Raw genomic sequence first — 10785 nt, 5'->3', positions numbered from 1 at the left:
CCTGTATTAGATGTATAAATATCATTGCTTCTTTCAACATATAGACTTGCCAATTTAATACACAATATTTTACTTACTTTTTAAGAATTAAATTCAAAGAAGCCACGTTTTCTTGTGTTTTGTTTAAATTTGGGAAGAACTGTTCCTCTAAAAAGTACAGTATAATTGGATACAGTTAAATAAATTTTATCTCATCAGAACGTGTCCAGTATTTTTGTGATTTTTCCAAGTTGGACTTGCTGGAAAGCCGTCTATTTGAAGCAAGAGAAAGTCTGGGAGAACACACTCTTTCGGATGTAAACTAAGTTTTCTCACTACCCACCTATCATGAGTACTTTGTTCAGTCTCTCTAGGCCAAGGGTTTCTTATTCATAAAAGGACCAACAGACTCCTTGATTCCTAAGATTCCTGCTAAGATTCTGTAACTCTTTTCTCCCAAAAGAATGACTGGTCTTGAATTCCAAAATGCAATTTTTGTGCGTGTGTTTTAAAAAGAAGACTGCATTTCGCTGAAAAATCTTCCTTGTAAAGTATATAAATCTTATTAGATGCCTTTGAGATTCATTAAAAGAACCGAAGCATCAGGCACGTTTAAAACATTACCAGGCTCGATGGAGTACAAAGGCACTGAGGGGAATGTACTTAAACCTCCGTAGGTTCAACCAAGTCTCACTGGGCGTAACACAACGAACAAGTGACGCTTTTTGAAACAAATTTGGAGTTGGCTGCAGGAAAATTAACAAGCCAGTGGATTTCCTTTTCCCTTCCTTAGGAAACTTGTTTCTGTAGATGCAAAAAGGGCCCTAGATCCTCTGGAAGAGAAAGAGGCGAGTGGGGAGGGGAAGTTTCTCTGCTTTCTTTACTCCCCACCTGCAGTCTGTCTGATTTCCTCTCCAGCTCTGTCTGATAAGGAATTGATTCTCCCCCTCCTCTTCCCCCTCCTGCCCTCCCTCTCCTTCTCCCTGAGTAACGATGCTGTCCTAGCAAGAGATGCTGTCGGAGACAGGAGACAGGCGCCTAGGAGGCATCGCCGCCGCCGCGGGGCTGGAGAGCCTCTCCCAGCACCAGCGCCCCGCTCGGCCCCGGGCTTCCTCGTCGCAGCCACGGCCGCGGCGGTTGCTCCCATGTTTTGATGGTGGGCGGCGGCAGCTCGGCTTCGGCGCCAGCCTCTAACTGCTCGATCGCTGGCCGCACCGCTCTCCGCTCCTGCCTTCCTGCCCTGGGCCGCCCGGGGCCGCGGAAGCCGCGGGAGGTGGGGAGGGGCGCCCCGGGAAGACCGCACCGCCGCGAAGGTGGAGGAGGCCGGCAGCCGGTACCCCCACACCCGGACCGCAGCCGGCGCGATGTCCACCAAGGTCAGGAAGTGCAAGGAGCAAGCAAGGGTGACCTTCCCCACGCCGGAGGAGGAGGAAGACGAGGGCGAGGACGAGGGCGCGGAGCCGCAGCGCCGCCGCCGGGGCTGGAGGGGCGTCAACGGGGGTCTGGAGCCGCGCTCGGCGCCCTCGCAGCGGGAGTCGCACGGCTACTGCCCGCCGCCCTTATCCCACGGGCCGGACCTGTGAGTACCGGGCCCGGCCGCGGCCCGCGCCTCGGAGGGCGGTGCCGGGCGGGGGGCGGGAAAGCGCGCGCCGGGCGGCTCCACAACGTGCCTGGGACCTCCGAGACCCACATGGTACGGCCTGGCAGTTCGATTCGGGGTGATTTGGAGAGGACAGACCTCGGCCGAAGGCTCGCCCCCTCGGTCCCGCGCGGTGGAGGGACTCAGGGGCCGCCGAGTGCGTGGCGGGGGCTCTGTCCCGGCTCAAGCGTACGGAGCAGCCCGCAGGCGGGCACTCTGACTTCAGACTGGCATCCTGGCGAACAGCCACTCCCTGCCCTAGAGCCGAGGAGCTCGCACGACTGCCGCCAGGGCTGGGCACCCCTTGGAAGACGGACCCCGGGGTCCCGAGCTTACCTAGGGAGGCCGAGGAAGGTTAAAAGATGTGCACAGACCCAGGCGCGCACTTGAACCCCGAACTTCTCCTGGGCGTCCCAGCATGTAGCCACGCTGGGAACTTGGGTCCCCTCCGACGCTCTGGGACGTGAGGGGCGGGGGCAGAGAAGTGGGGAGTAGGGAGCGGACAGTGCGATACAGGGTGTGGGTTGAAGGTTTGCCCAGGCGCCTCGTCTGTGGTTCAGGCACAGTTGGGGTGAAACTGGAACTGAAGCCCTATAGGGTTCCCTGAGGGAGGGAGTGGGCATCGGGCAGCCGGGGAATCGTTTTAGTGGTAACTTTGGCCGCGGTTCCCGGGCGGAGTGGCTCGCGCCCCGGCACGGGGGCTCTCTTTCTCTCCCTCTCTCTCTTTCTAAACGAAGGAGCGGTCGGCGCGCTAATGCATGAGAAAGAGCAACTTTTCTTAATTTCCAATCTTGGAGACAGCTTTTAATCAGTGCGAGACGCAGAGAAGATAAAAAGAGGGTGATCGGTTTCACAGGGTGAGATGCTCTGTATTTTTCCTGTCACGTACACTGGGAGTGCCACAGGGCTTACTGTCTTTTTTTAGGAAGAACGCTCAGAACTAGGTAGAGAACTTGGGGTCGGATGGTGGCGGGCGGCGCAGACCAGCTGAGCCGGGGAGGTGGTTCTCCAGGGTGGGGACAGAGGTTCTGCAGCGCCCCCTGCTGCCGGCGAGCGGCCCACCGCCCGAGGCCGAGACCTCCGGGTTGACCCCTGCACCCCAGGGTCGCGCGCTGCTTCGCCTGCGCAGAGTCTGCGTCTGGTCTGGCTGCACCTACCCATAGAACACAGGAACACAATCAATGGCTGGGAGTAGATCCCGCAGGGAAGAGTTCTGATTTTAAATGAGCGACTCATCCGGATATGGTTCAGTTATTGCTGAAGATAAGCGTGGAATGGAAACGGCCCAGGAAATGGAGGGAAGGTATATCCTTTGGGATTAAAGCACCACCAGCTCACTTCCCCGTCTCCCTAAGGTTTTAAAACATTGTCCATTTTTCCTTTTGACAAATTAGTTTTTATAACCTAGCTGTTTCTTGATTCCTTTATAAAATTCTTCTTTTTTAAAAACCTTAAATCCTTCCAATAGACACCTGAACTCTTATCTGAGGAAGTAGGGCGGAGCAGAGATTATTCACTTAGCTTCTGAAATTTGAGGTCAATTACACAAAGCTCTGGGGCAAATTCTATTGTAGACTTGCTGTCTCACTGCTAATAGAACATCTTTTGTATATGTTTGCTAACTTTACATAATTCAACAAGTAAATGTGGTGGTGTACTTATTTTGTAGAGGTCAAGAAGAAGACCCAGTCATTTTTAAGGAGATATACATTAAAAACTTTTTTTCTAGAGGCGGGGCAGCAAGCTCTTCATGTTTCTTTCAGGCTTGTCACTTGGTAACATCAGAGACTAGCTTGGTCTCTGTAACAGAGATTAGCTGTTTATTCCACCTTTGAGGAGAATATGGCCACTGTTTAATAAACAGTGTTTATTGTTGTTTAAAAGTGAACACGACAGCCGTAGAATGGATTCCGAGAAGGATATCCAGGGTCATTTCAGTAGACAAAACAGCATAGCTGAATTTAAAATTCAGCAGGATGCTGAGGATACAATCCCACCTTTACCAAGATAATTTCTCAGGGTAATTCTGTTGCTGGTTTCACTGCTCCATGCTCCCCTATTCCATGTGGAAATTTTAAATAGACTGACTTGGTAGGAAAACTGTCACCTGCTGTATCACTAACAAGATTATTTTTACCTGTTGATAGAACTCTTGATTCAACCACTGATTCAAACCAAGACTTCCTTCATCCCAATTGGTTGCAAACCTAGGACCAAGTAATATGTCATTGTAGTGATGGCCTCATTTTTTAATAGTGTTTCAGTTATTCAGTATATCTGATGAATTCCATAAAAGGTATTGGAAGGCCGTTTTCATGAGTCTCAATTCAAGTGTTTCTCAAGCATGCATATTTGCAAAGTGTGGGCTAGGTACAGCAAGCCACAAAGATGAGCATGACAACTTTCCTGTGCTCAAGAATTTTAAAATCTCATGAGGGAGACATGGGAATGAGACTGGGCATGAGCAATTATGCTGTAAGTTATAGTAAAATCAGTTCCATTAAAAAAAAGACAACATACAAAGAGTTACAAAGGGTCAAGAGAAGGACCACGTTAGGTTGTGGGGAAATCAAGGAAACCTTTATGGGCCTTGAAGGATAGATAGGACATGAAGCAGAGACAAGGTAAATACTTAATTCAAGTCCTCTCTTCCCCCCAAATGCCAGGCATGTCTAAGGAATATTAGTTGGGTTTGGATGGAACATAGATATGTGTAGGGGAGCAGTGATATTTAGCTGGACATGTTGGTTTGAGGCATTAGTGTGGAGGATCCTGTATGCCAGGACAAGGCACTAGGGAGCCACTGATTGTTTTAAAGTAGCAGTAATTTGAGCAAACCCACTCTGAACTGAAGTGGCAATTAATAGAAAGTGAAGAGACAAATTAGGAGACGACTGTAACTCTCCAGGCTGAGATTAGGCTCTGTAATAGTGTAGTGTTGGTGGAATGGAAAGGGGAGAAATTGGGGGAAAAAAAACCAGCTAGAATCTGAAATTTTGCAACTCACTATGCATGAGGGCTTTAAAGAGAAAGCAGGATCAGAGACAATTTAGTGATTTTTGACCCAGATAACCAAGTTGGTTGATGCCATTGTTGACAAGAAAAAAGCAAAGGTGAGGATCTGATTTTTCAGATAGTTCTTTTGTTGTTGTTGTTGTTGTTGTTTTCTTTTTAAAGGAATAGTGAATGATCAAATATTTCTGATAGAGGTGTTAAGCAGGGAAAAGGAAATACAAGTTTAAAGCTGTCTGATGGGAATTGTTAGACAGTTGTGTGAGTACATGAGATTACTCAAAGGAGTGTGAAGAGAGAAAGGGAGTCCAAGCTAGATTTTGAGGGAAAAAAATTTTTGTTTAGAGGGCGGGGAGAAAAAGCAGCAAGAAAAGAGAAACATGGATGCACACTTGGCAAAAACTGAAAAGATCAAGAGAAAAACGTATGACTCTACTGTTAGAAGAATCAGTCCTTGTACGTATTGGCATACATGCACAAAATCATTAGATTTTTCAGCAATGTTATCTTTAACAGAGAAAGATTTCTAGAAAAAAATTCTGTTTAGTTTTTCTTCAGAGGAAGTGCTGCCAAAAAGTAGTCACAATAAAAGCAGTTAATTTGTGTCTATATACTACTTCATGCTGTCGTTTATACTCATTCACTTAAATCGCTCCTTTTTAAAGCAGTTTTTAAAATCATTGTCACTTAGCAAATGAGGAAATTAGTACACAGAGATGTAATGTTCTAACGCTTCCCCGGCAAATCTATAATAGATCTTCTAAAACTCACCTTTATATGATCAAGGAACCAAAAATGAGTCCACGGTGCCTTGTAACTCAGATTACCTAAAACACTTTGTATGTTAGTTTCTGTGGCACTCACTGGTCTTGTATAAATGTTCCATTCTTGGCTTAGTGCGTGTGTTGGCTCAGGCATTAGACTGGAAGCAGCACTTCCTTCCCTGCCAACCCTGGAGGGAATCAGATTCTCCAAGTGATTGTTGAATCTTAGGGACATGAGTCTGAACTTTGAGTCCAGGCTGACTAGTGTTATTAAGAAAGAGGCAGCTTTCTTTACAGTTATAGTTTAATTTTTAAGAACAGCACAGCATGGCATTAGACTTAAGGAATTTATTTTTCTAATTTTTTTTTTTTTTTTTTTTTGAGACAAAGTCTCACTCTGTCACCTAGGCTGGAGTGCAGTTGGGCGATCATAGCTCATTGCAGCCTCAAATCCTAGGCTCAAGTGATCCTCACATCTTAGCCTCCCAAGTAGCTGGGACTACAGGCACACACTACCATAAATTTTGTAAAATTTGTCATACAGACGAGGTCTCACTATGTTGCCCAGGCTGGTCTCTTAACTCCTGAGCTCAAGCAATCCTCCTGCCTCTACCTCGCAAGTTGCTGTGATTATAGGCATGAACCACCGCGCCACCCAGCCTTGAGGCCTTTAATACTCTGAAACTTTTCTTTATATTATCAGTTCTATAACCTAGAGTAGCAATTTCACTATGTACAATGAGTCGTCATTTTTGTTGGTTTGTTTTAAATTATTTTATGTAGTATCAAAGTAATACACGAATATAGCTTTAAAAGTTAGATAGTGCTAAAAGACTTCTACGAACAACAGCAAGCCCCCAGCAATTTCCTGGTCCCTTCTCCTTTTCTGTGTGCTTCACTTTCAACTTTTTCATATACTGATATCTTTTTATTCATATTTTAGATGCTATCAATAGTCTCAGGTGAGAATTTATGTTCACATGTATCTCTTATTCTCCCCCTATCTTCCACAAGATGGTTTATCACAATTTCTGGTTAATATCTTATTTAAGTTCTTCATTAATATGGCTATGTAATCATTGTTCACTGCTAAGTCAAGTAGTATAGTATGACTAATTTATTTTATTTGATAATTGGTTGTTTTTCTTGGAGTAAATATTTGTCACATCGTGTCCTTTTTTCTTAGCTAAATCTTCTACAGTGTCTAACTGTGTATATTTTCCTGAAGTTATCCCTTCTAGAGCCCTCTAACCTTCTTTGTATGAGGTCTTTGTTTCCCCCCGCTTCAGGAAGCTCTTAGAATTGTCTCTTCATTAGCTCTCTTCTGAAGATGTACCTTGGTATGGATGCTTTCTTCACCATCTGAGCTGGACACTGGGGTAACACTTTCCATCTGGACATTATGTCCTTTAGTTCTGGGAAGTTTTAGTTCTGAGAAGTTTTCCTAACCACCATTTTTATTTTTTGCTTTTTCTAGAATTTCTATTGTCTTGATGTTGGACCTCCTGACTGATCCCCTAGTTTTTGTATCTCTTCTGTTCTGATTTCCAATGCTTGCTTTTTGTGTTTTTTCTATTTCCTTGTCTCTATCCCCCAACTCTTTCACTGAATGTATTTCCATCTTAGTGATTATATTTTTAATTTCTAAGAGTTCTTTCTTGTCTTATGAGTATTCTTTTTTGTAGCATTCTTTATTTCAGAGATCCAGGGTTTTTTTCCTAATATTTCTCAGGGGAGAAGAGATTGGGAAATAATAAACCTGGCTGTTGGTATTGACGAACTGGGCAAGAGTCCCCCTGTTCCTAGTTCCTGCCCTCCTGTAGGCCTGGTATCCCCACGTCTAGAGCATTTCTGTTTCCACATCTCCAGAGATTCCATATCCTATCTCTTATAGGGTTGCAGAAGGGTTGTCACTTAACCATATCAATTAGCAGGTGGGAATGTAGGGGGAGGGTTTCTATGTACTTGTTATACAGCCAATCCCCTCATTTTAGGTTCCAGCCTTATCTCTACTTTCTGGAATTCTTTTTGCCTTCAATTTCTGGGCATTCTCTGGCATTGAGCTGGGTGGATCAGCTTGTTTTCTGTAACAGCCTCTCCAGTTGAAACTTCTTTCTGTCCACTAAATGACTTACTATTTTAACAACTTACCACCTTTCCACCATTACATATTGTGGCTTGGAGTTACAAATGTCTCTTGGTTTCATGGAAGATGAAATTTGTGTTGCAGTTCCTTGTTCTCCTTGTTTAGGGAGGTAATTTTGAAAAGAAGTGGTGAGAAAGGCCTTTATTCCACCATCTCGAGACTGAACATCTCTATGATTGTGTGTTGTGTTTATTTAAGCCCTATCGTTGGCAGTATTATTTAACATAACCAAGAATGGCAGAAGGAAGAACATTCTTACTCGTAACTGATCTTATTAGGCACACGGAGTAGATAGTAACTTACACTGTGTGATAAGAAGGTCGTCTGAATTCCCCACCTAAAATCATCTTAGTACCACACTTCTGAAATTTAACAATATAGAATATTTTGAAGAATAATAGAATGTTTGAATTTAAAAGGATTTCATCTAGTCCAGTCTCTTATTTTACAAATTAAGAAACTGAAGCTGCAGGTTGACATCTGATTCACAGCAGCCCCAGGCCATCTGAAATCCCCAGCTTTCTGGGACTGTGCTGTTCTCACTGTGGCCTCCTTTGGTTAAGCATTTCTGTCTTCCTCAAAGAAAGTTTAAAATGTGTGTACTCCTGGGAGAAGCAATACAGGAAACTATTAATTAGTATTTATTTATGAAATCCAATTAATTCATCATTTAAATTTGGCTGCTGATGGCAGATCAACTTGAGAAAGTTGGTAAGCTAAGTAGGAGGAGGTCTAAGAATAAGAGGAAAGAGGAGAAAAGGTTATTGCAAAGCACAATTGACCCCCTGCCAAATATTATTTATGATTATCCCTTTTATTAATATTAGAGAGGTGAGAGGATCCCAGTCCAGCACTAGACCGTCTTCTGAGGACTGAGTTAGAATTTTAAGGATTTTTCATTATTGTGCTGGGATATAAAATGTGTCTGTTCTTCTGTCCCTCTCTCTTTCTCTTAAAGTTGTTATTAAACATTGAGCTTTTCCTTTGCCTACAATATCCCATAAACCTTTACTCCCCCACCCTCCCCCAGCACCCCCAGTTTATAATAGGCAATCAAACACCATGGGAAATGTAATGGGAGGAAGAAAATTTTATGGAGTTGCTGTGCCCTTTCTAGCTCAGGATTGAGATTTCCTGTTTCAGGGAGGATGCTTAAGGAATGATGAATGGCTGCTGGGCATTCTTCTAAGAAAGGGAGGCTCTTTGCTTGTCCAGAAGTCTTGCTTCTCAACCCTCTCCCCTGTACTGCCCTTGGAGTTGCATAACATCCACCCAGAAGGGGTGCTGTATTAGTGGGCTGTGCTGGATGAACACATAGGAGTCTGGCCCGATACAGAGGGTCTGCAGATGTAGACTGGGATGGCTGACTTCACACTTATGCATGAGGGGCTCAGCAGTGACTTTATGAGAATAATTAGGATTGTTATAGCATTTTGTGTTTAATTTAGCATTTAGATCAGGTATATTTGTCTTCAATTATCTAGTTTTAAAAAAAAAAACCCTATTGAAAATACTATTTTCTTTGCACTGTTCAAATAATAGGTGATAATATGGATTTGGTCCTAGGTCCTTTTAAAAAATGAGAATTAAATGTCCACAAATGCGTGACTTGTTAAGGAAAATGTGTGACTTGTTTCGACTTTAGATATGGATAATAATGATAGAAAACCAGATCCCTTTATTCTAATAACTATATATATATAATTGATAGTGACTAATGTATTTAAATACGAACTTCTCTCGGGTCAATAGAAGTTCCTTAATTTTATTATCTGAGGTCATTTTGTCTGAATTCTTGTTCAAGTATAGATTGAATTTATATAACTTTTAATTTGTCACTGATCTTCCTGAAATAATAAAAATTAGTTTTAAAAAGCATTGTGAAGATGAGTTTGAGATTTGTTTAATTACTAATTATTAAAAGTTATTAATTTTAAGATTTATCTTCTGTTTGCCTCTAGATAATCCTGAAAAAATATAACTATGTAAAACCAAAATCAAGAGATATAGAATGCATCAAATACTTTTGTGGTGTAACCAAGAATTAAATGTTATTAAGCAGAAATTTGCTTTGAAAGAATGATTGTTGACATTACTTTTATTATTATTAATTTATATTATTCGTGACTTTTTTTTTATAGATGAATCACTTCAATGCCCCTCCACCACTGCTTCTTCCACACATAATCATATGTGACCAGGGGTATTCTGTAATCTAGAGGGGGAAAATTGTCTGTTCCTTAGGTCTTCAGTGATGTGGTTTAAGTATGTGTGCATCTGTGCACCCATCCCTCCGATAGATATCACCGTATACTAAAAGCCAAGCATATGGAGATGAAAAGAGGCAGCCTTTGCCTTTAAGAACATTTTAGCATCACTGGAGAGATAGGCATGAAGACAGACAATTGCAAAGCAATGCAGTAGTTGGTTTAATGGGGAGTTATACATAAAACACAGTCCTAGAAGCATAAACATCTAAGTTCTAGAAGGCATTTGCTCGAATACTTTCTTGGGCACATACATTTAAGAAGTATTACCAAGAAGTCATGCAGGCAATGGCTAAGGGTCCTCACTTCTGCTCCAGTGTACTTTTAGAGGGAGCAATGCACTGTTAGGTATCTGTTTGCTTTTCTGGTTTTAGCTGCTGAGGAATCTGGCAAAGAGCTACTCATGCTTTCATGAAAAGAAGGAGAGATAAAGGAGAGACCAGGGTTCCTCTCCTTAAATACACAACAGCTTCTTGCTTCTGACAGTCATTAGGGCAAATGCCAAAATTATCATATGTCTAATAGATTTTTTTTAAGTTTTCTTTTTTGTTTGTTTGTTTGTTTGTTTGTTTTGAGACAAGGTCTCATTCTGTCACCCAGGCTGGAGTGCAGCGGCGCAATCTTGACTCATTGCAACTTCCGACTCCTGGATTCAAGCCATTCTCGATTCTCGTGCCTCAGCCTCCCAAGTAGCTGGGACTACAGGCATGCACCACCACGCCCAGCTAATTTTTGTATTTTTAGTAGAGATGGGGTTTCACTATGTTGTCCCAGTTGGTCTAGAACTTCTGGCTTCAAGTGATTCATCTGCCTCTGCCCCCTAAAGTGCTGGGATTACAGGCATGAGCCGCCATGCCTGGCCAAGATTTATTAAAATTATACATGAAGAATTCTGAGGCCGGGCGCGGTGGCTCAAGCCTGTAATCCCAGCACTTTGGGAGGCCGAGACGGACGGATCACAAGGTCAGGAGATCGAGA

General features: G+C 43.2%; 1 protein-coding gene across 2 annotated transcripts in view; it reads left to right on the top strand.

Annotated features, from left to right (window-relative positions):
• The first annotated feature begins 964 nt into the window (after positions 1 to 964).
• TRPC3 (transient receptor potential cation channel subfamily C member 3) overlaps positions 965 to 10785 on the top strand; it is a 78434-nt gene continuing 68613 nt past the window's right edge. For both annotated transcript variants that reach the window (XM_030917689.1, XM_010362558.2), the window contains exon 1: positions 965 to 1558. In XM_030917689.1, coding sequence (XP_030773549.1) covers positions 1344 to 1558 — 215 coding nt within the window. In that variant the 5' untranslated portion in view covers positions 965 to 1343. The remainder of the gene's footprint in view (positions 1559 to 10785) is intronic.

This window comes from Rhinopithecus roxellana, chromosome 2 (genome assembly GCF_007565055.1).
Source record: "Rhinopithecus roxellana isolate Shanxi Qingling chromosome 2, ASM756505v1, whole genome shotgun sequence".
NCBI classification, from domain to species: domain Eukaryota; kingdom Metazoa; phylum Chordata; class Mammalia; order Primates; family Cercopithecidae; genus Rhinopithecus; species Rhinopithecus roxellana.
Note: the sequence above shows the minus strand (reverse complement) of the source record. Positions and strands in the feature narration are given on the sequence as shown.